Source organism: Cladosporium halotolerans, assembly GCF_011745625.1.
Source record: "Cladosporium halotolerans strain TM138-S3 chromosome Unknown Sca8, whole genome shotgun sequence".
In the NCBI taxonomy this organism is placed as follows: Eukaryota; Fungi; Ascomycota; class Dothideomycetes; order Cladosporiales; family Cladosporiaceae; genus Cladosporium; species Cladosporium halotolerans.
The window spans coordinates 548,611-571,493 of NW_027191459.1; the positions used below are offsets into that span (position 1 = coordinate 548,611).

General features: G+C 56.2%; 9 protein-coding genes across 9 annotated transcripts; 3 read left to right on the plus strand and 6 right to left on the minus strand.

Moving 5' to 3' along the window:
- Positions 1–95: 95 nt before the first annotated feature.
- On the minus strand, positions 96–3,111 carry WHR41_03329 (uncharacterized protein; the record flags this gene model as incomplete). The annotated part of the gene is made up of 2 exons (XM_069371935.1): positions 96–2,285; positions 2,335–3,111. The coding sequence occupies 2 exons, from the start codon at positions 3,109–3,111 to the stop codon at positions 96–98; spliced, it is 2,967 nt and encodes a 988-aa protein (XP_069231112.1).
- A 382-nt stretch (positions 3,112–3,493) lies between these two features.
- WHR41_03330 (uncharacterized protein) lies at positions 3,494–4,337 on the minus strand. The gene is made up of 2 exons (XM_069371936.1): positions 4,189–4,337; positions 3,494–4,133 (listed from the first exon to the last, which is right to left on the minus strand). Exons 1-2 carry the CDS (start codon positions 4,189–4,191, stop codon positions 3,870–3,872), a joined length of 267 nt encoding a protein of 88 aa, XP_069231092.1. The 5' UTR covers positions 4,192–4,337; the 3' UTR covers positions 3,494–3,869.
- Positions 4,338–4,657: 320 nt separating this feature from the next.
- WHR41_03331 (uncharacterized protein) lies at positions 4,658–6,792 on the minus strand. The gene is made up of 4 exons (XM_069371937.1): positions 6,612–6,792; positions 6,058–6,538; positions 5,223–5,990; positions 4,658–5,166 (listed from the first exon to the last, which is right to left on the minus strand). The coding sequence occupies exons 2-4, from the start codon at positions 6,496–6,498 to the stop codon at positions 4,912–4,914; spliced, it is 1,464 nt and encodes a 487-aa protein (XP_069231091.1). The 5' UTR covers positions 6,499–6,538; positions 6,612–6,792; the 3' UTR covers positions 4,658–4,911.
- Positions 6,793–8,138: 1,346 nt separating this feature from the next.
- B14D6.310 (putative ATP-citrate synthase subunit 1) lies at positions 8,139–10,881 on the plus strand. Its single transcript, XM_069371938.1, has 5 exons — positions 8,139–8,230; positions 8,463–8,661; positions 8,755–8,871; positions 8,928–10,213; positions 10,270–10,881. Exons 2-5 carry the CDS (start codon positions 8,525–8,527, stop codon positions 10,716–10,718), a joined length of 1,989 nt encoding a protein of 662 aa, XP_069231228.1. The 5' UTR covers positions 8,139–8,230; positions 8,463–8,524; the 3' UTR covers positions 10,719–10,881.
- Positions 10,882–13,338: 2,457 nt separating this feature from the next.
- WHR41_03333 (uncharacterized protein) lies at positions 13,339–14,966 on the minus strand (the record flags this gene model as incomplete). Its single annotated transcript, XM_069371939.1, has 1 exon — positions 13,339–14,966. One exon carries the CDS (start codon positions 14,964–14,966, stop codon positions 13,860–13,862), a length of 1,107 nt encoding a protein of 368 aa, XP_069231227.1. The 3' UTR covers positions 13,339–13,859.
- A 173-nt stretch (positions 14,967–15,139) lies between these two features.
- On the plus strand, positions 15,140–16,476 carry WHR41_03334 (mitochondrial 37S ribosomal protein uS5m). The gene is made up of 2 exons (XM_069371940.1): positions 15,140–16,006; positions 16,065–16,476. Exons 1-2 carry the CDS (start codon positions 15,175–15,177, stop codon positions 16,283–16,285), a joined length of 1,053 nt encoding a protein of 350 aa, XP_069231230.1. The 5' UTR covers positions 15,140–15,174; the 3' UTR covers positions 16,286–16,476.
- Positions 16,477–16,970: 494 nt separating this feature from the next.
- Txnl4a (Thioredoxin-like protein 4A) lies at positions 16,971–17,402 on the minus strand (the record flags this gene model as incomplete). The annotated part of the gene is made up of 1 exon (XM_069371941.1): positions 16,971–17,402. The coding sequence occupies one exon, from the start codon at positions 17,400–17,402 to the stop codon at positions 16,971–16,973; it is 432 nt and encodes a 143-aa protein (XP_069231229.1).
- A 742-nt stretch (positions 17,403–18,144) lies between these two features.
- Positions 18,145–19,987, plus strand: WHR41_03336 (uncharacterized protein). Its single transcript, XM_069371942.1, has 5 exons — positions 18,145–18,595; positions 18,646–18,671; positions 18,728–18,838; positions 18,893–19,437; positions 19,497–19,987. Exons 1-5 carry the CDS (start codon positions 18,518–18,520, stop codon positions 19,712–19,714), a joined length of 978 nt encoding a protein of 325 aa, XP_069231232.1. The 5' UTR covers positions 18,145–18,517; the 3' UTR covers positions 19,715–19,987.
- Positions 19,988–20,428: 441 nt separating this feature from the next.
- On the minus strand, positions 20,429–22,012 carry WHR41_03337 (uncharacterized protein; the record flags this gene model as incomplete). The annotated part of the gene is made up of 1 exon (XM_069371943.1): positions 20,429–22,012. One exon carries the CDS (start codon positions 22,010–22,012, stop codon positions 20,429–20,431), a length of 1,584 nt encoding a protein of 527 aa, XP_069231231.1.
- Positions 22,013–22,883: the final 871 nt, after the last annotated feature.

A 22,883-nucleotide genomic window follows, 5' to 3' on the forward strand; every position in this document is an offset into this window, starting at 1 on the left:
TTTCCTCGCACGAGATGATCAGCGAGCTTGAACTGGAAAAAATGTTAGCTTGATTGTAAGCAGCACCTTCCCACGATTGAATGAACCTGGAGCGATCAATAATCATGTTCACCATCCACTTTCCCTGACCAAGGTCGATCGATCAAATCGCTCAACTTACGCAGAACCTTCTCCCCACCCAGTATAGGAGCAAACCGTCGTAGATGTTCTCCGAGATTCATCATAAGGAATGCCGCCAACCCGAATGCACGCTGTGCGCCCGCTTCCACGAATGAGCTTGTCTCCTCTGAGTCAGATTCAGGAGACTTCAGCTCATACAACACAGCCTGCGCTGCGAACGGGTTCATACCCGCCTTCCGCAACCAGCGCTCCCACATAGTCTCGTCTTGCAGAAGCGGTAAGCTGCCATCAGTGATGCCACGGTGGGATATCAGAGCAGCCAGCCAGCTGGCAAGGCAATTCTCACTGCCAGGAATGTAGGTGATTTCCACGTCAGAGTCCAGCGAGAGCGCCCACCCCGTCAAGTCTGCTAAGGCTTCGGAGTCAAGCTGATCTAGAGGTCTCACGGCCGCTTCATCTTCGATGCAAGCGAAGCTTCCTTCGCTTACAAAGACGATGAGCCGTTCATATCGTAGTGCAGCTGATGTGATGCGATCTTTGATGCCGCGGAATCGCTTCTGTCCCGGCAGAGGTTTTTGCTTGATTTTTTGCAGAGTTGTCATCATCACTCCTGTTGAGGGAGAAATGGTAATATCGGCTTCGTCAGGTGTGCCTTGACCGCGTCCCGGCCCTGCGAGCGCCACTGCGTCCCTCTCGATCATTTCGATCGTCGGAAGTGCGGTTTCAAGATCTCTTATCAGCTGGCGCTTAGAGAGGAACTCCAAGGATGCTACGATTGGAACTGTTTCGGTGATACCTGCGCAAATCTCAGGAACTGGTATGCTGAACGAAGACTTTGGAAGGTTGGCTGCAGGTCTTGCTTGCGGTACCATTACTGCCGCCGGAGCGGCACTCGGTGCAGATGGGCCCTTCGGCGCTCTATGTGAAGATTTGCGTTTCCGTATGGGCTCGCCAGAAGCACCTGAGTTCGTTCCTTGAAGTTTCATGAATGTATCAAGTCCATCGGCATGTAAGAATATCGAGGATGCGGAGGCTAGTCCAGCGTTCATTAAAGCAGGCTTTTCGGCTTTCAATGCCCGTGTATGGTCGTTTTGAATCTGCGGCTGCTGCTTGTTTGGTGCGCAGCTCCGCGGCTCTGTCTTATCTTTCGATGTGACATGCTTGTCTGGCTGCTGATGTGTTGGGAGGCCTCCGCGTGGTTGGTCAACAAGGTCATCGTCATCCATCTCAACCGCTTCAATCTCCTCTTCATCCTCAATTCTTCGGAGGAAGCGCATGCGATCATCGATGGCAGTCAATGACTCAACATCGATCTCATCCGCATAATCCTCGAGCTTTATCGCTTCTAGGTAGCGAGCCAGTGAGCCATCATCGAATTCTTCATTCGAATCGATCTTCGCCAGGTATGGGTTGAAAGGTGCCCATGGAAGTGATTGCTCAACATTTGAGATACCAGCCCACTTCTGCTGATCACCCAGCAGATCTCGTTTGATGCATGCCAACATATCCTGCTGCAGATTCTTTTTGGCCCCGCCGATAGAATTTGGGACATTAATATCCCACGGAGGCCGCACGGGGATGTCTTCGACAAGAGGTACTTTGACCCGCATAGTAGTGTCAACTTCCATCAGCTCTTCTTCACGTATCTCTTTCTCAACTGACAGTGTCCTGGCTTGAAGGGCATCTTGTAGCGCGGCAGCGCCCTCTTGGTCGTCAAAATCGAATGAGTCGTCGACCACATCCTGTTCAAGCTCCGGGAACAAAGTTGCAAGGTCCGGGTCGAATCGTAGCTTTTTATACTTTCCAGCCGACGATCCATTCTCTGGAGAAGTCACTGGGTGATGTTGAGGAGTGAGCGGAGGTTCAACTTCCAAATCTCGAAGTCGCTTCGGAGGTCGCGGTGAGTTCGATGAAGGAACCGCAGTGTACTCTTCAATGGCAGCAGTTATTGCTTCTCCGCTGAGTGCTGGCCCGTCGCTTGCTGGAACTTGGACGCTGTCGCTCTCTTCAAGTACTTGCTTCTCAATCATGGCTGCGTCTGTGGCAATAAGATCTTCCGGCGTCGAGGTCATTTCGATTTGCATTGCCTCCGACGCGGGCTCACCTGGGCTGTACGGAGGAGTTGTTGGCATCAGTGGAGGTGACAGTCTGATCTTTATGGCCTCCTGATCATTGTCAGTCTCTGTCTACTGGGTGAGTCCGGCAAGAACCTACCTTGTACGCTTCATGAGCTTCAACAGCATTGTCGATTTCACTAGCAGCAGCGAGGCTCTTGACATCGCGAAGGAACCCCACCGTTTCCCTCTCAACATCCAGCTTCTCGTTCTCCAGTCCTCGATCAAGCCGGTATTTGTCGTCAGACGCTGGGGTCGGGAAGACGAGACCCTCATCCTGCTCGGAGTCAAGCACAAAAGGCTCAATCCCTCGAGCAGTAAGCTTGACTTCGTTCCGGCGCCGCAGCGCAGCAATCTCGAGTTCATGGTCTCTGGCCAGCAGGGGAAGCTCCAGCTTCAACGGCCTGAATCTTGAGTCTATGAAGTCTCCCACGTTCAAGTCAAGATCACCCTTCCCTACTGCTAGTACGGAGAGCAAAAACGCCGCGGTCTCCTTGTCCACGTCGAGCTTCTCGTTCAAACTATCTTGCACTTGACGCTTGACGGAAGCAGCGTCAAATCCAGGAGGGACTTCGTCGGGGTCGTCAAAGGCATCTTCTGGCAAGCAAGGTATCAGTTCACTTGAGAGCGGATCGTCCTTCTCATAGTCTGTGCAAAGACCATGATACCGAGCATATTCCAGCGGTGTATCAAGATCAGGCTCGCTGTCTTCGCTGCCAGAAGAGTCGAAAGTGATGTTGCTCGCGCAGCTGGCGGGGCTATTACCTGCAGAAGATGCGAGCGAGTTGCTCGGATAGCCGTTGCTATAGCTGTTATTCGTTGGCACGTCGTCACTGGTCGACGGTCTCCATCGTGCGTAGTCGAGATTTCTAGCCATGTACTTCAATCTCGGCGTTGCTCTACACGTCAGATCGTGTTCGCTGGTGCTGGTGGATACGGAACGTAGATCAGAGTCCGTAGTGGAAGGCCCAGGGCGAGGAAACGGCATCGTCTGCGGGTACATGCTCCCTCTCTTATACGATGAAATGTAGCAACTTGGTTCGGATTACTCTGCGGTGGAGTTCCGCTCGCGATATGGAGTGAGGTTGGAATAAGCTTGATCGAGCGCAGGCAGGCGCGATCCTCACTCGTCTTGAGCTCGCTCTTCAAAATCACAACTTCACCTGGCACGCGGCCGAAAATCTCGTAGGCGGTCCTACCAAACATAAGATATCAGTCAAAAACAATCGCCACGCAGCGCATAATGAACCCGGGCGTGATTTGGTGCAGAAATTCCTCCATTTCAGTGTACATAGGCGTCCATTTGGTCGCACGAAAGGCCCTCAACACGACGGATACACGGCCTCCATTTCGTTTCAAGCATCGCCTGATGTTCGTCCCAGAATCTTTACTCCCCAAGCGCCAGAAACGCCGCGCTCGTATGCAATCAAGCTTTTTCTTTCCCGTTTTCCCAGAGTGACCGCAGCCACCGCGCAGCGCAAGCATTTCCTCCGCGCCATACCCCTCAATCCTAGCTCATCCTTTCGCCCAGAGCGCTTCAATCCGGGTTGGGAATGTCAAGCACCAGCCACAAGCGACCCTCCCCAGGCGCGCAGCGAATCCATTCCCTCATCATCCTATCCTTCGGCCGCCCTCTCACCCCCTCATCTCCACCTCCCCTCCATTCCTTCCCTTCTCCCCCGAAATCCACAGCACATTATTGCACCTGATCAGCACCTGGCCCAGCATGCCCTGGCTGCGGCCGTCGATCCACTCCTCGGCGCCGCTCAGCTGCACGTTCATGTAGCTGTCGACGCTGACCAGGCGGCCCGTGTACTCGGTCGCGCCCCACTTGAGGCGGATGCGCACGTCGCTGTCGACGAGCGACTGCAGCATCGGGCGCGGGTTGAGGGGGACGGACTGTTGGGTGTTAGTGCGTGGATTTGTGGGATGGGGGATGGGGGGAGGAGCATACCATTTTTGTGGTGTTGGGGCGGGTGGTTGGTTTGGAGTTGAAGGGGGTTTTTTTTTAGGGGGGTTCTTGCGGCTTGTTGCGGAGTTGGGGTTGTTGGTGTGCGAGAGGTTGGTTAGGTGGTGGTTTGGACGTCGCGATCGGATGTCGCTGGCTTATGGACGATTGACGGTTTCGCGATGGCTTGCTTGCTGGGCTGGCTGGCTCGCGCGCTAGCTTGCGGGCGCTGTAGCCTGAGGCATCAGCGACGCGGGCTTGGGAGATGGGATGATTTACAATAAGGTAACGCTACGACGGTCGCAAAAGGCGGAGGCTACGGACAGCATGCGTGTCTGAATATACTGGGTAGCTGATCGTGCACTGCAGGATGTCAGAACGTCATCCAGAATCTCGTACTGCGTCTGCGCCCATGCAAAAATAGAACGGAAAGAGCCAGGCATTCGCGTGATACTCTTCAATGATGCTCAAGTGATCAACAGAAAAAAGATGCTTCTATTTCTTTAAGGCATAATTAACATAAGGGTCTCTCTCTCTCTCATTGCAACTTTCGAATGAACAGGCGAACAGAGAGGAAAAGAAGCGCGCGCAAAGCCACAACACTCGCGCGCTCTTCTCCCCACCTCGCCTTCCCCCACCAACCATGCTCAGAGCGAAAAACACCCGGGCCTCCGCGCGGCATTGCTCGTCATCCGCACACACACACGTCCACTGTCCCGCCTAGCTCTTCTAACCCTCAAACTCCTTGATACCCTCGTGGTACTTGCCGGGCACAAGGGCGAGAGGCACGATTCCGGAGACGTGCATCTCCGGGCCGAAGACGTGCATGTTGAGGCCGAGCTCGACGCTGACGGCCTTGATGTTCTTGAGGCCCTCCTGGTAGTTGGGGCCGGCGCGGCGCACCCAGATCTGCACCTTGTGCTCGTTGAGCAGCGGCGCGACCTCGCGCAGGGCGCGGATGACGCCCTTGAAGGTGGAGGCGACCTGGGATGAGATGTTAGCGATTTGTGTGAGGATTTCAAAATTGCAAGATTACTTACGTTGGTGAAGTTGGCAATACCACCACCGATGAAGAGGACCTTGCCCTCGGGGTGCATGGGGGCGCGGAGCATGAGGTCGAGGACGGTGCGGGCGTAGTGGAAGGTCTGGGTCTCGGTGGGAGCACCGGAGTACTCGCCGTAGTTGGCGAGCTCAGAGGCGAAACCAGCGGAGGCAATGGCGTCGGCGTAGACGACGGAAGCACCACCACCAGCAACGAGGGTCCAGACGCGACCAGTGGAGTTGAGGATGGTGAGCTTGAGGGAAGCACCGGTCTTCGCGTCCATCTCGGCAATGTAGGCCTCCTCCTTGCTCATCTCACGGCCGAAAGGTGCGGGGAACTCCATGGGAGGTCCAGCGTCAATGTTGACCTTGCCGTCGGTGGAGGCGACAGCGGGCTTGCCGAGAGCGGCATTGGAGCGGGCAATGGCCCACTTGACACCGCACTCGAACTCAGCGGTCTGGTCGATCTTGGCGGCAAGATCGAGGAAGTGGACATCAGCGGAGGTGACATCGGCGTTGGGAATGACGACGAGGGGGTTGATCTCGAGGTAGGTGAACTGGCAGTCGACGTAGACGGCGTAGAGGCGGGAGATGAAGTCAACGAGGACGTTGTGAACACCGGCGGGCACCTTGCTGAGGAGGCCCTTGGCGATCTGCTCGTTGCTGGGGTACTCCTTGAGATCCACGGGGATCAGGAGCTTCTCGGCCTTTGCGTCGACGTCACCAACCTCGACACCACCCTCGTGGTAGAAGAGGATCCAGTCGCCCTGGAATTGGCGTTAGCTATGCTCTTGAAGCCGTTGAGATCCGCGCTTGGGCAAAATTGCTACTAACCTCACGGACGGAGTTGATGTTGATGTAGTACTCGGTCTCCTGGGGGTGGGGAACGAAAGGCTCAACGAGGAAAGTCCTCAGGTAACCCTCAACGTGCTCGACCTTCTGGACCTTGTTCGCGCGCGCAGCAATCCACTCCTTCGCCTCCTGCCAGGTAGCGTTAAGCTTGAGCAGACCAGACTTGCCTCTTCTCTTGATAAGCTGATCGGGCTTTGCGACGAACTTGGCACCGGGAGCGAGGAGGAAAGGGTAGGTGGCCTCGGCGGCGTCGAGGACGCCCTGGACGTTGTCGCCCTCAGCGAAGGTGATGGAGGCAAGCTTCGCGGGAGGGTTGTGGATAGTCTGTGCGGGGAGAGGAGTGGGCTTGATGACGGGCGCGCGAGTGAGGTGGTAGTTGAGGATGGCCTTGCCGTCGGCCTCGAGGATGGACTTTGCGGACATTGTGTGTGGTTGTTGTTGTGGGGAGGGGTTTCAAGGAGAGCTGCGCAGGAGAAGAGTGTAAGCGAACGCAATGGCAGCGCAGTGTTTTGCAAAGTGCAGCAGGCGAGATGTACAGGTTGATGCGGCGGCGGTGGGTGAGTGCTTGAGAGGATGGGTGTGCGTGTGTGTGTGTGTGTGTGGGAGGGAGGTGCTGGCGGGCGGTGAGAAAGCTAGCTGAGGTTTGGAGTGCTGACAGCTCGCAAAGTCCGAATGTGGCAGAGATGCGGCGCGGGAAAGCAGCGATGTTGGCCGGCTTTTCGCGGTGCTCCCGCGAATCGTACTATTTTGCCCTGCGCCGGTGGCTCGTCTGTCGCGGGAGCATGGACCACGGAAATTGAACGCGTGGGTCGATATTCTCGACTTCTCGAAGGCTCCAAGTCCGAGGCCGGCAGAGCGTTGGCGGGCACTTTTTTGCGGCGGGCAGAAATAGGACGGGGCAGGGTGCGGCTCTGGCTGGCTGGCTGGCGGGCGGCGGTGCGGCGAGTGAGACGGGAGGAAGCTGATGCGATGCACGACTTACCGACGGGGAGGTGTGTGTGTTGCAATCAATGAGTTGGTGCAACAGGCAGAGGAGGCGACGGAGAGGCGGGCAGTGTGTGTTGTGTGTGTCGGAGGGAGGTCGAGCAGCAGCAATGGGCGTTGGCGACAGTGCGGTAGTTGGGGCGGTGGCCCTCAGCAGGTCGCAGAGCTGTGTGTTTGAGCTCGTTTCCCCAGCGCATTCTGGCAGGGCGTCTCCCCTGCATCTAGCGGCCTGCGCCCGGCCCGTTGAGAGTCGCGGCTTGTGCGGGTGGAGAGGCTGATCAGCTGCGGCGCGCCGAAACGACGACTCGCGCGCCGCAGGCCAGGAGTGGAGTGGGCGTGCAATGGACGTGTCTCTGCCGCCGTCAGACACACGCCAGCCGCACGCCTGGAGATGATGGAGATCCGAAGCAGCCATCATCGCCGTCGTCGTCGCAGCCGCACACACTCGCGCACAGTCTCAGATACGAGCGCTGCTGGCGCCGGCGCCCTCTTCCGAGCCGACGATCGGCGCCGCGCTCGCTCGTTCCTGAGCGTGAGGCACACCAAGCGCCGCCGCCTCGCTACCCTATTTCGCGGCGAGTGTGGGGAGAGCTGTGCTCAGCGTGCTGGCTGTCTGAGTGTCGGAGAATTTCCCACCACTTTTGCGCGCCACGCTGCGGGCCACCCAGCTGGCCGAGGGGTGGACACGCGAGCAGGCTGCGCGCCGCAGATATCACCGCCGCGGCTGGGGCGGGCGTTGCATGGGTGTGCAGCGTGTAGCGATGTATCGCCCGTCCAACGCGGCGGATGCAGGTCGTTGGACCCGCGGGTGCATCGTGTGCCGGGTCTCATCGCGGCTCTCCTCACCTCGTCGGGGCAGACGAGGCAGATCAAGGTGTCAGGCCCAGCTGCGCCCGCCCGCCGCTAGCGCCGGGAGTGCATGATTGGGGTGCGCGCCCGCAGGTCAACCGGCCCAGGATTGTCGTTCGATGCGCGTTGATGCGCCTGCGCCCTGGCCCTGTCGGCCGCCGGCAGCTGCCCGCTGAGCCTGCGCCGCCGAACATTGCAATTGTTGTCCTCCGCCGCTCGCACCGCCATCCCACCTCTTGCTGCTCTTCGCACACACACACACCCTCTCTCCACCTCCTCCATCCCATCCACAGTCGCCCAACACCCTCCTCCTCCCTATATCGTAAGTCAGCGCAAACACCCTCTGCACACGAATCCCCAATCGAGCTCCTGCCTGCCCCTCGCCGAATCCTCGCCCAGCGAAATTCTGGCGGGCAAGCTTCTCAGGAGCTCTAAACTTAGCCTTCTCACTCTCACCACCTGCATTCCGCCAACGCGAACCCGCGATTCCTGTTGAAGGCGTCGCGATCTCCTCTCCACGCTTCACAGCGACTGACTGCGAGCTTCTCTTCCAGAAACACCACCTACCGGCTGTAGGACTCCTCACCTTCCACCGCCAAAAACACACACAACCACAATGGCTCCGGCTGCTGTGCCCAACGGCGAGGCCCTCGCGGCCAACGACAACATCACACGCTTCGCTCCTCCCAGCCGAGCATACACTCCCCAGCCCGACCACAAGCTCTTCCACCCGAAGACGAGATGTTTCGTCTAGTACGTTTCCCGAGGGCGACCCTGCGATGCTCCATAGCTCCAGCGTCACCGCAAGCAAGAAAACACACCGGGCAGCAGCTGACATCCCACCAGCGGCATGCAGACCAAGGCCGTCCAGGGCATGCTTGACTTCGACTTCATCTGCAAGCGCAAGCAGCCCTCCGTCGCCGGTATCATCTACACTTTCGGCGGTCAGTTCGTCAGCAAGATGTAAGCAATCACCTACCAGTGGCAACGCCAGTCTCAGAAGACTGACAATCCTCCAGGTACTGGGGCACCACCGAGACCCTCCTCCCGGTCTACCAGTCCACTGCCAACGCCATGGCCAAGCACCCCGACGTCGACACCGTCGTCAACTTCGCCTCTTCCCGTTCCGTCTACCAGTCCACCATGGAGCTCATGGAGTTTCCTCAGATCAAGTCCATTGCCATCATCGCTGAGGGTGTCCCTGAGAGGCGCGCTCGTGAGATCCTCCACGTTGCCCAGAAGAAGGGCGTCACCATCATTGGCCCGGCCACCGTCGGTGGTATCAAGCCTGGTGCGTACAAGATCGGTAACACTGGTGGCATGATGGACAACATCGTCGCCTCCAAGCTTTACCGCAAGGGTTCCATCGGTTACGTCTCCAAGTCCGGTGGTATGTCCAACGAGCTCAACAACATCATTGCCCAGACCACCGACGGTGTATACGAGGGTGTCGCCATTGGTGGTGACAGGTACCCCGGTACCACTTTTATCGACCACATGCTCCGCTACCAGGCCGACCCCGAGTGCAAGATCCTTGTGCTTCTCGGTGAGGTTGGTGGTGTCGAGGAGTACCGTGTCATCGAGGCCGTGAAGAGCGGCGTCATCACCAAGCCGATTGTCGCCTGGGCCATCGGTACCGTTGCTGGTATGCTCACCACTGAGGTCCAGTTCGGTCATGCCGGTTCTTTCGCCAACTCTCAGCTCGAGACCGCCGCGGTCAAGAACCAGTCTATGCGTGACGCCGGTTTCCACGTCCCCGAGACCTTCGAGGACCTCCCCGCAGTCCTCTCCAAGGTCTACAAGGAGGCCGTCTCTGCCGGCACCATCAAGCCTCAGCACGAGCCTGCCGTCCCCAAGATCCCCATTGACTACTCCTGGGCCCAGGAGCTGGGTCTCATCCGTAAGCCCGCTGCCTTCATCTCCACCATTTCCGACGACCGTGGCCAGGAGCTCCTCTACGCCGGCATGCCCATTTCCGACGTCTTCAAGGACAACATCGGTATCGGTGGTGTCATGTCTCTCCTGTGGTTCCGCCGCCGTCTGCCCGACTACGCCGCCAAGTTCCTCGAGATGGTCCTCATGCTCACTGCCGACCACGGTCCCGCCGTGTCCGGTGCCATGAACACCATCATCACCACCCGTGCCGGCAAGGACCTGATCTCCGCTCTCGTCTCCGGTCTCCTGACCATCGGTTCCCGTTTCGGTGGTGCCCTCGACGGCGCCGCTGACGAGTTCACCCGCGCCTACGACAAGGGTCTCTCTCCCCGTGACTTCGTCGACACCATGAGGAAGGAGAACAAGCTCAGTAAGTCGCATCATCACTCCCACTTCCCAAAACCCTTTCGCTGACCTTTTTCGCAGTCCCCGGTATCGGCCACCGCGTCAAGTCCCGCAACAACCCCGACCTGCGCGTCTCCCTCGTCAAGGAGTTCTGCCAGGCCAACTTCCCCTCCACCAAGCTCCTCGACTACGCCATCGCCGTCGAGACCGTCACCACCTCCAAGAAGGACAACCTCATCCTCAACGTCGACGGCGCCGTCGCCGTCTGCTTCGTCGACCTGCTCCGCAACTGCGGCGCCTTCTCCGCCGAGGAGGCCGAGGACTACCTCAAGATGGGCGTCCTCAACGGCCTCTTCGTCCTCGGCCGCTCCATCGGCCTCATCGCCCACTTCCTCGACCAGAAGAGGCTGCGCACCGGCTTGTACCGCCACCCCTGGGACGACATCACCTACCTGCTCCCCGAGATGGCGCAGGGCTCCGCCCCGGGCCAGGCGCAGAGGGTCGAGGTCGCGGCGGGCGATGTCAAATAGATGTCCGAGATGTCCTGAGTGACTTTCGCATGGGGCGTTTTTTTTTAATCCGGAGGTGTTGAGAATTATTTTTTTTAGCTGATAGATGATTTTGTAAGAAGACGATGGACGTCGGTGACGAAATCGCAAGAAACGTTGTAATTCAAAAATTCCCGTCCCAGAACCGTTTGTCCTGTGAGTTTATTCGCTGTTTCCGTGTAATGGACTCCTTCGATCGCGCGAGTGGGAGGTGGAATGTGAAGACTGCGTTGCAAATGGAATCGTGAGATTCTCAGACCTCGCCCGTGCGATGGGGGTAAAATGCTCCAGAGTGTCCGGGAAGTCAGGTTTGGTTGGCCATAATCGGTCGCGGAATATCGATATAAGCGGGAGTTTTCCATGGAGAGGCCAGTTGAGTCCAGTGTCCAGGGCGAGATGAGGACTGTCAGAACGCGCTCGACGCGGCTTCGCTGGGTGAAGAGTTCGGGGTGTCTCGAGGTCTAGTTTGCGGTTTGTTCACGGGTCTTGAGATACTGGTGAATCGAGGCTTCGGAGCGGGAGATCAAAGGCAAGGCGAGGCGAGGCAAGGCGCTCACACGGTGATTTAGAGAATGCTTCCAGATCGTCGGCGTACGTCGAGTTCGAGGGATTCGTTATCGTTCAAGTCGTGTTATTAGTCGTTTCGTAAGTTTCGTGGAATCGTCGTCGTCGCATGCGTGATTTCAGTCCAGAGGCTCGCCCATCGTCGTCGGAGCGGGAGTCGCGTGCTCGTCGCAGTCCGTCGTTCAATCACACAGAAACCCAACCGCCAGCTCCTCCTGTCCTCCAAAGCATTCCAGAAACACCACCGGTTCGTTCCTCCAGAGTTGCAGGCACCGCCTGCCTAAATACCCTCGCACTCCCAACCGTCTCACCCCTTCCGCAAACCATCCGATCCAGTCCAGTCCAGATCCAATTCCTCCCAAGTCCTTCCCTCACGGCACGCTCCCTCCAACGCTCCAAAAACCACCACCCAAAACTCACATCCGACCAAAAGTAGTGGAAAAAGCAAACGCGACGTGGGATCCCTCCCCAATTTATACCCTCACGCATTTTACCCGCGCCTCATCGCTGTGGACCCGACAAATTATTCCGAAGGGCGGCGGCGCGCGCGCCCGTGTGATGTTACCTTGCAGACTGCGTGGGCTCGTGCCGTCCGCGATGGATCCGGCGCCGCAAGGGCGTTTTGGCAAAGTTCCGCTCGACCGGACTGGGGGGGGCGGAGGGACGACTTTTTTGACATGTGATAAGGGAAACTTTTTGGGAAATGTGTGGGTTTTTTTGGGGGGCGGGGAGGTGTGATTTTTTGTTTATTATTGTTATATGGATTTGGCGTTTTGAGTTTGGAGCTGGTCGAATTGTACTGGTCGATCTGTTTTTTTGCTACAATAGGTGTTGTTGCTGCGCGTCGATGTTGTTGTGGCAGCAGTGCTGGAGTGGACCTTTCAGCTTTCGAGAGAAGCGACCTCCGGGGCTCTGGCACGGACGATGCTCGCGAGGTTGTGGATACTGTACGGGGATGTCCTCGATTTAGGCAAATGCGCGCACGTGCAAATGGGCATGACCAATTTCGTGTTTGATTACCTACGCATGGTGTATGCGGTGACGCTCTTGCGGCTGTTGGAACAGATTTGGTAGGACCGCCACGGCGCCTGTACCTATGGCGTTCTTCAACGAGTGGGAGAGTGCAGATCAACGTCTCGAATAATTGAACGATTTGTCGAATGCCGATTTCGAATGATTGGAATGCTTGGACTAGTTCCAGACTGCGGCAGTCGTTCGTGGGACCATATTCCGTCCCATGTCCATTGGCTGGATCTCTAGATCAGCCCCAAAATATCAAATCGACCGAATGTATTCTTCGGATTGAAGATGCTAGTGACCTCCCCGTGCGACATGCTATTCCTCCTTCGATAGTCGGGGATGGTTTTACTCTGCTCCGGATGTCGCGCGACTCAGACCCCTCCGTTCGATCATCAGTCGACATGATGGTGTCCTCAAGCATGTTCAATGTGCATGTATGCCGCTCCCACACATAAGGTACAACTCGTACGAAGATAGCACCGCACTTGACTTCACTCACATTCCAGGAAAGGAAGGCACGACCTGTCGCTCCTTCCAGGTTTGGACATATTCAAGTGAATTCTTCAGTAGTGGCCCATCCATTCGACTTGGAATAATTGTTTTGAACAATATAGATTATTGTTGCCCCTCTTCGTATAACACAACACTTCACTTCCGATGTGGTCTAGTGGCTAGGATTTGTCGCTCTCAATCTTCGGTTCGTCAAGAGCTGAGAAGATCAGTGCCGACAAGGCCGGGGTTCAATTCCCCGCGTCGGAATAACCTTTTGCTTTTGTTACTGGATCCATTCATGGATGATGAGGGTACTGCCATGATGTTTGGCAGAGTTTTGTCATTCTGGACAGCGTGGGAACCAGGACCGCATGGCGGGTGGCTATATGGTACTCACCAGCTGTGCTTGTGTCTGGTCAAGCCCTCACGTCGACGGGGCGCTCGTCCATGCATTTGATAACGAGACGAGCAGGGCTAAATGTAGCAATGGTAGAGACAGGCTAACGCCCAGGAAGGACGTAATAAAGGGATATGATGCTCGGCCGTCATAGGCGGATTGTTATACATATTATACTACATTGCACGGTTCTTGACACCGCAGCGATGTCTGTGGTCTTGAAGTGGAGTTGACGAGAGTCCGTTCAAGTTTGGGGTATCCACCTTCTGAAGCCAGGAGATCGCAAATGCAGTGATTGAATTCAGGTCCTTTGGATGTAAATGTGCTGTCGGCAGAATGCGTGCATCGAGAGGTCCCTTCGGGGAAGATGATGGGAGACCGATGCAGGCGGACATGTCGACTCAGCCATTGGAAGTTTGAGACGGCGCAGATATTCTGGTGGGATGCGGGCTCCGAGTCAACGCTTCAATGACCTGAAGTAACCACCAGTGATCCGAATGATAGGCGAATCTATGCGTCTTTTCGGTCTCATGATGCAACAGCGTCTCCCTCTGTGCCGTAGGTCGATAGTCATTTGAGTCTAGCTCCAAATTTCCCGCCAGTTCCCCGGCTTGCCTAATATGGGCGATAGCCTCACAGCGCAAGATCATTTAGGGACGCCAGGTCATCGTCTCCGGTTCGGCGTCCTTCAAGGCTTGCTCCTCAGGCGATGCAGCGATGCGTTCATCCTCCGACTCCTTGTCTTGCTGTTTCCTAGCCCGGTTCATGATCCCTGTCCATAACTTCTCCAAATCAACCTCGCCTCGCTTCTCCTCGGTCAACATCTGCACCACGATGTTCGACCCTGTGGTATGAGCTCCAAATCCAACCATGCCCTCGACGCGCTGAAGTTTTGACCGATCTTCCGGTAGCTCTCCATCCTTGACCCTGCCAACATTGACACACACCCAGCCAGTTCTGATGCCGTCATCAACTTCTCCGCCTCCTGTTGCTTGGGCACCGACTGCGCTCATAAGACGCGCCCTCTTTGCTTTTCTTCGCATCTTCAATTTCAGTTCATTCCTTCCCAGCAGCCCGTCCGCAAAAGGTGTCATCTTGTACTCGGTCCTAAGCCATCTGCATAACCGATCTGCGCTGACGTGCAAGTGCTTCTCGGAGCGCGCAGTGCCAATGATCATGAGGAGATTTGATCCGAGAGCCGGTGGAGGGTCCAACTCTCGCAGATCCAACAGCGTCAGATTATCCATACCCAACTCGACTGATACGTGCTGCAGCAGTGGTTGCAGGATTTCCGGCGCATATTCAGGAAGATCCGGAAGGCGTTGTCGATGCGCAATGGGGCTCTCTTCAGCTTGCTCTTGCGATTGCTGCTGCAGGTACCATGGTATATGCGACTCTGTACTGGGTTGTGGTGTTTCCACTTGTAGGGCTTCGTCCGATATGGTATTTTCTTCCCCTAATGTCTCTTCCACGTGCTTCTGCTCTTGCTCTTTCTCTTGCGCTAGCTCTTTGGCTTTGGCTGCGCTGATCTCGTCGTTCTCCTTTTTAAAATCATCGTTGATACTGTTCAATGCATGCTCTCCGCTGTCTCGAAAAGCACCTCTCGACTGGCTGAGGTTCCTCACGGGCCTTGAGAAAGTTCGCCTTTGGATAGCAGGTTGCGACACGCCACCAAGGCTGGTGATGAAAGTCCGCAAGACGGTGGACTGGCAATTTCGACATGCCAGCCCCCTCATAGCCGCACTAGCCAGGGCCATGATCAATTAGTAGAATATATTCAGATATTTACATCAGAAAGCCAAACATGCATGATGTCGAGACCACATCTCCAAACGCCAAGGCGAGCCCGCTTCCGAATGGAGGTGAGCCGCCGCTTCACCTCCGAGCCTCACATTGCGTCTCCTTCAAGCGGGCCATACCAGCCAACGATCTCGCCAAACAGACCTCCGGGCCGCCGCCGACAAGATGAGTGCCTCACGCTCGTACCAGTGCCTATCATGCCGATTCAAGGACCTCACAACCTCGGTGCCCAAAACCGCCCGCCGCCAGTTCCACGCCTCCACCGCGAAACCCGCGCGCAAATCTGCCTTTCCTAATGTCTCCGCCGATAAAATGGGCTTGACGGAACCCGGCGTCGCGCACTCGCACGCGCGCGTGCGGCCCTACACAAAGCGCGAGAAGGAGCTGCTCGCCATGAAATACACACCCGATCAGATGGAGGCAATCGAGGTCGGCGAGCAGTCGATCGGAGACGAGGACTTGCGGATTCAAGGACGGCCGCGGACGGACCCCATGCGCATCAGCTATTTCGACGATTTCAGCAAAGTGCGGCCAATGGTCGATTTCCCTGTGGAAGGCGCGAAGGACGAGGATGTGGCGGCGCTGTTGAAGAGTGGTACTACAGAGAAATTGGTCGCGAGCAAGGCTTCTCAGACTCGGCAACAGGCCGCGGAGGCTCTGGACCCGCGCATTCTCCGACTGAGCCAGCAGACTGGTATGACGCCGAATCAAATCAACGCACTCCGTGTCAAGAACCTGGTGAACCACCGTGTTGTAAATCAGACGCGCATGGGCAAGATTCAGAGCTTGTACTTCTTGACGATTGCTGGAAATGAGAACGGCATGCTTGGTATTGGCGAGGGCAAGGCGGCGGAAGATGAGGACGGCAGGAGGCAGGCGATGATGAACGCTATCAGGAACATGAGGCCTGTGCCACGGTATGAGAACAGGACGGTCTACGGTGATGTGCGGGCCAAGGTTGGCGCGAGTATTGTGGAGCTTTCTTCTAGGGGACCAGGTGAGTTTGAGTTCAATGCTGTTCTTCAAGAGGGGAGCATTTCTGACTAAAGATACAGGCTTCGGCAACCGCTGTCAACATTTGATCTTCGAGCTCGCCCGCGCCGCTGGTATTTCGGACCTGTCAGCTCGCACGATTCGTTCAAGAAACAAGATGAACGTCGTCAAGGCAGCCTTCGAGGCGCTGATGTCGCAGCGTCTTCCCGAGGAGGTTGCGATGGCGCGTGGTAAGAAGATGGTGGATGTGAGGAAGGTGTACAACGGTGGCAGCATCCACTGATGGGACAAAATAAACATGGAATTGTAATCATATGTAAATTTAGCGACCTTAGCGATGTGCATGCAAAAAGTGGGCACTCGAAGAGTCTGCATGTGCCATGTCAGAACACAATCTTGGTGACAGCGTCGCAAGTGCTGAATGTGAGCCCACGTGGCGCATACTAGGGTTTGCTATAAGACATACATCCCAAGCAACCGACTTTCACGTGTAATGGCAACAGCCACAGGTCACAAGTGCTTGCACAACATCCAACCATACATAAGGATGGAAGATTACCCTCTCAGGCGAAAATTAGAACGACGGCGATGTCATACTTGCTGGGATCAGACGTCGGTCACGGTATGCGAGCACTTCACGCTGCAAGAACATGGGGCGACGAGCAAGTGTCTCATGGACTGGAGGCTGCACTGTGGGTTAGTGAAATAACACTTACTCAGACCGGGGACGCAATCTTGGAAAGGTAGAATGATTAGCCATAAGTTCATTGTATCTTGCAAAACACCAGGGAGACCAACCGCTTCCTCGAGTTCCATGCAATCTCCTTGCTTTAATACCGCTCATCACGACGTTTGCCCGTCATAATCATGAATAGTAGCTGGCCTTCTCGATATCTCGACGGATCAAGTAAGCGGGTGCGAGGTTCGCGGCATGTAAGACGTAGCCTCAACCGAAACAGGTTGTCTGCTCAGTACCGGTAGCGTGTAGAGTAATCCTTGGGGCTGACGACCAGACCTCTGCCCTTCTTTGCGCCCTTGTAGATGGTCTCGATGATATCGATGAGCTCTTGCTTGTCCTCCAGCACCCAGTTCAATTTGTTGTTGTTACCCGTGCCGAGATCACACATCATGTGTTTATTGCGGAAGAAGAACATGAGCGTGACGGTGTCGTAGAGTTCGTACATCTGCTTGAAATCGGGCACTTGGTCGAGATCGCAAACGTAGATGACGGCGAAGTTTTTGACGCGATCCGCGATCTTGTACAGCACTTCATCCTGGCGCATGCAGTCGGGGTCCCAGTCGCGCCCGAAGCGAATCACCACCAAGCGGTCCTCTTCGGACATGATGGCCTGGTCGACGTGCCAGCCGGTGACAAGGTGAGGAATGACGACGGAGCCCATGGCGGTGTTATTTGCGAGTCGCTTATGCTGAGGAGTCTTTACTGGAAGAGCTTGAGTAAAGAAGTGACTGGTCTGTGTAGTTTGGTATTACTTGCGACAGGCGCTGATTGAAGAATGGCACGTGCAGATGTGGTTGTGAGTGAGGCTTCTGTGAGGTAAAATTCGCAGCGAGCTCACGTGTACACATGCAGTAAAGTCTCGTAACCGCAGCCAATGGCAGAGCAGCCACGGGAACATCGGGCTCGTGCGACATACGCGTAGGTGGTATTTACCCCAGCTCCCAAGGTACCCTTGTATACGATCGCTAAGCCCCCGAAGCATTCATTAGCATACGCGTTCGACATCACTTTGCCTGATTATCTCTCATCATGGTCGCTCTTCGTGTCGGAAGGACCACTAAGTGATTCTAAAGTGTAACGGTTCGGACGGCAGTCCGCTGTTATCACACCATTCCGAACTATAGGCCTATGTGCCTCTTTCCGGCAAAGACGGCATCCCACTTGCTCAGAACAAAGTTCAACGTTCACATGTGCTCCGGACCTGGCAGAGTCGTCGTCACCAGCGGTTCACTTCTCCCGCCGTCTCCTTTCTCACATGCATGTAAAGAGACAGCAACAGCGAAGACAGACTTTGCGTTATCAATGCAACGGGTCAGTCTTCGGTTGGCAACCTATGGCCATAAGATGTCTCAGACCGGTTCAACCGTCAAGCGTGGGCTCTGAGTCAGGTGAAGGGCCAACGCCCGCATGGTCTTACTTGGACGCGTTCGCGACTTCAGCCTTCAGCCCTAAGCACATTGGACTCCGCTTTCTTCATCGTAAGTGCGTCGAATGAGAGGGACAGGGGCAGTGGACGAGGCCTACCTAGCTAAGCCGCGTGGTTACGCATGCAAATCTGAACGAAAGCATGCCCCTCGGCGCGACTTATCCTGATAGTATGCACGTGGGCTTGGTGCGCCGGCGGTACGAGCTCGACCATCTATCAATAGGCTGTTTGTTGCTCCCAGCATTCTGGGTGAGACACCCTAGCTTATATGCCCACCACTGTCGCTGCTGTTCTCTTCGCATTGCCATTGTCGCCTCCGAATCCCAGGGTAACACCAAGTACACACCGTGATGTATTCGTACGCTCGAGATGCTTGCCCCATGCCCAAGCCTGAGGAAGTCGTTATACTCAATTTTGCCGTTGCATTGGTATGGAAAGCAAAACCTGTGTGTGTCGCAAGATCTGACTCCCCTTACAGAAAGATTCATCAGATTGGAATAACCAGTATGTGGCAGTATCCTCAAGTCTGAGCTATCACCACTAATACGTCCCCGCCAAAGACAAGTGCATCCAAATGAGAATCCTATGCCCCCTGGCCAAGGTGCGGCCGGCATAATTCTCTACATTGGCGAAAACGTCACTGGATTCAGAGAAGGACAGCGGGTACTGGCGTAAGTCTGCTGAAAGGTTCGTATCCTCCTACTTACTAACAGACTGGTCACCAGGCAATGCCCAAACCGCAATCAGCCCGGAGCACCAAGCCACCAGTTCACAGTTGTATCAGAGAAAATGGTCTCAGCCATTCCTGACAGGCTGAGTTTTGAACAAGCCGCAACTCTTCCCCTAGCGGTTGCACTCGCAGCAGCAGGGCTGTACCAAAAGAACCATCTCGGAATATCCCTGCCATACACACCACCAAGTCCCACCAGCAGAACAATCCTCGTACTCGACGGCGCTTCAGATGTAGGTGCCATGGTCGTTCAGCTGGCATCTGCATCGGGCATGGATGTTATTGCAACCGCTTCGAAGCGTAACTTCAACATTGTCCGAAGTTTCGGTGCCAGTATCGTGATGGATCACGACTCCTTGGCCCAAGGAGTTCTTGCAACAGCATTGGATGACTTGCCTCTTGCCGGCATTTTCGACACCATCTCTACGCCACAGAGTCTAGCCAGCATCGACACCCTACTTGCGATCATGGAACAATCACCACGCGTCTGCACCCTCAAACCTCCAGCACAGAGGCCTTCGCACTTTGCGCCATCTATCGGTGAGTTGAATCTCTTCAACCTACACGGACCTTCACAGGCTGACCGATGTTTCTCCCAGTCGTTTCCACCACCATCAACAGAAACCCTCACACGTTCGTGCGCACTGCAATATGGGAGGAGTTCCTACCCCTGGCCCTGAAATCTCGCCTCCTCCGGCCGAAGCCGATGCAGACGGTGATCAAAGCACACTGGAACGATTTGGGCACAGCTCTGGCAGCTGTGAAAGCTCTCCCACGAAAGTCGTCGGACGGCACGGTTGTCATTTCGTTTGTGTGAAGCTGACGGCCGTGCGTCCAATCACGCGGGCAGAGACAAAGTGCTGGGGGACTTTTTACTGCCTCCAACGCCTTCCGCTGTCTTCAATCGACGCGGGTTATACGCCGGATCGCATATAAAAATGAAGTGACCCGGCCTCAGCCTCACTAGGCGAGAATTTATGGAGACGATATTGGGAAACGGTACGAGAACGAGAATCACTGTAATAGTAGACGCTAGCGATACACCCAATTGTGCCAATTCAACGAGTTTTTTGAAGTAAGGAAAATAATAGGTCAAGCGAACCCCTTAAAGATGCTTTTCCCTCCACATGACTCCGATGTGCGAATTCCCTGTTATCGACGACCCCTTGCATCAAATGGACTAATTTCTGGGAGTTGCTGCTATTGTTTAGGGTTCTGTGGTGCCGGATGGTCATCAACGACTTTTGCGCCACTCATGGTGTGATTTCGATACCGGCCCGGATCTCTGGAAGGTAGTTTGGGAAATAACTCCAATGTGCTTCGTATATAACATGCCGAAGAAATCGTAGCTGCTACTCTTTGCGTCAATGGCGAGCCGGTGACATGCAGGCAGTATCCAGCGTACCGGAGAGGTCGAATTGTGAGGGCAATCCGAACAGCGCGGTTGACCACTTCGAAGAGGAGCAACAGAAGATCCTGACCATCCAGTAAGTGGCTGTGAACGTTACCTGTCTTGTCGCCGAGCCGAGTGTCATCGCTCGCCATGCTCAGGACATCGCCTGATGACCCACTTCTCCCAAGCCTTGCGGTCCAAATGCGAAACAGACACTCCATTGTCCCCCAGAATCTCCGGTGAATCCGCCCAGCTGCGTGCATTGCAATTGCACCACGTCGCCGATGCCGGCGTGACGGGCGAATCGAGCGGCGGGAAATCCATACTATACGCGTCGCCACCGTGCTCGTCGTCCGAGTGCGACGCGCTGTCGAAGTCGCTGTCGCCCGCGCGCGAGCCTTCGTCATCGCTGAAATCCGTGTAGTGCTGCGAGTTGCTGGGGCCGACGAACGGGTCGTAGTCCTCCTCACTGCTCTCGCTCTCGCTCTCCAGGTCATCTGGCACTTCGGCGCCCGCGGCTTGCAGCCGGCTGTCGAAGTCCGCTTCGTACCCGATGCGCCGCAGGCTCACCCATTCCAGCCGGCACATGGAGTCACGCAGCCCGCCCAGCACGTCTTTCCACAGGCTGCCTTCGCGCAGGATGACGTCGCGCAGGCGCAGGCCTTTGAGGCGGTCGCGGTGGCGGAGCGCGAGGTTGAGGATTTCGTCGGCATTCAGCTTCCAGCCTTGGATGCCAAAGGCGACCAGGCGCTCCCAAGTGACGTTGTGGAAGACTTCTTCGAGGGGTAGGTTCAGCGGTCGGTGGCCGGGGAAGCCGACATGGACGGCCTTCATGTTCTTCGCGACGGTGAAGATGTCTTTGAACAGGCCGGAGAGTTCTTTCATTTTGATGTCGAGGTCGTCGCCGTCGTCGAAGTGGAGGGTCAGGCAGGTCAGTCGCCCGGCTAGCATCGTCAGGGAATTGGGTGTGTGCTGCAACAGGAACGTAGCGCTCTGCGGGCTGAGCTGTGGCGATGAGAACCAAGAACAAGGCGCGTTCGATGCCAGTAGGGCTGATCCGATTGTTTTGGAGCCATGAATGCACGCTCTCGTCCATTCTAGACTGAGAACTGCAGCTGATTGAGCGGCGTCGTGCTGCCTGAGGTAAGCGAGCAAAGCATTGTCCTCATCGTCATGCACGCGTAAGAGCTGGATGTGCTGTAGATTGGTGAAGCTTGCGACTGCCTTCTTCAGCACTTTGGCGTCGTACTCGTCGCTGAGGATTTGCTGCTGCTCGCGGATCTTCCGGCGAAACCTGTCGAGGTTCAAATGACCGAAACGAGCCTCCAACTCCACTAGGAGTGATTGCATGCCTTGAGGATCATGCTCGCTGGTGCAGTAGAAGTAGGGTACCATGTAGCTGAACTTCTTGACATACTGAGCGAGGTGCTTCCATTTCGACAGGGTCTCCAGTCTTTCGAGGCCTTGCTTCGATAGACGTGCCTGGACTCTCGTGAACAGCAGCGGAGCTCCGATTTCCGAGAAACGTTTCGATGCGAGGCGGAAGTTGCCAATGTGTTCCACAGCACTTGGTTCGATATCCGGTGGAGGTCCAAAGCTTTCGACTGACAAGAAGCGGCGACAGTCTACGGGTACCGTCTTGTCCGGGTCTGGAGCAATGTAGTCGAGACTCATACGAAAGATCTCATTGGCAAGCCTGTGCTGCGGCGCGACCTCCTCCATGGTGAAGATAGCCTGAGTGGGTCGACTGGCGATGGGTGGCCTGGGGCATCGGCCGTGGCTATTCTGCTGCCATCAGGGGAGTCAAAGATACAAGGTGGTCAGATGGCGCGAGTCGAGCGGGTGACCTGAAACCAGCGACGAGCCAAAGAGGGGCGCGCACATCAGGACCCGGGGCGAGGCGTGACACAAGCGACTACGAGAGATGAGAGGTGTGCATGCGGATGCGGATGGCCTTGGAGGGTCAGCTCCGCGGCGTCATGAGTTTCGCTTTTTGGACGACGGCCATGCACCCACGCAGCCACCCAACTCGTCGCCGCCGCGCCAGCCAATCGCCGCCGCTCGCGACGGATCACATGACCGTCGTTTCCTGCACGGTGACCGGTACGGGACGAGGGTGCGACAACTCCCGCACCGGCACGGCGGCGACGGCGAGCAGCGGCATCGCGGTCGAGCAGCTGCGCGTCGTCGGCGTGGGCCTGGGGAGTGCGGATGCGCTGGCGATGCAGGGTCGGCATGCAAGCTCAGAGCGGAGAGAGCCCAGGCGCGGTCTAGCGGTCATTTTGCATCGGCTTGCAGACCGCACATGCACGCCTGGGAGCTCGGGGGAGAGCATGGCGTGCGTGGACGAGGGAAGGTATTCGGTAGCATGCTGTGCCCGCTCCCAGCAGGTGTGTGGCATGGGGCGGGGACCAGCAATCAACGAATTGGTACGGTGCCATTTGCAGGACAATTTATTTCGCGGCGGAACAATTTCGAAAGTGTCCAGGGACGGATCGGATCCCGGGAGATCGTCTATGGACTCCATGTACTGTAAGAGACGCTGCCACGACATGAAGTTCCTGGCACATCAGTCACCGAGCAGATACCGATA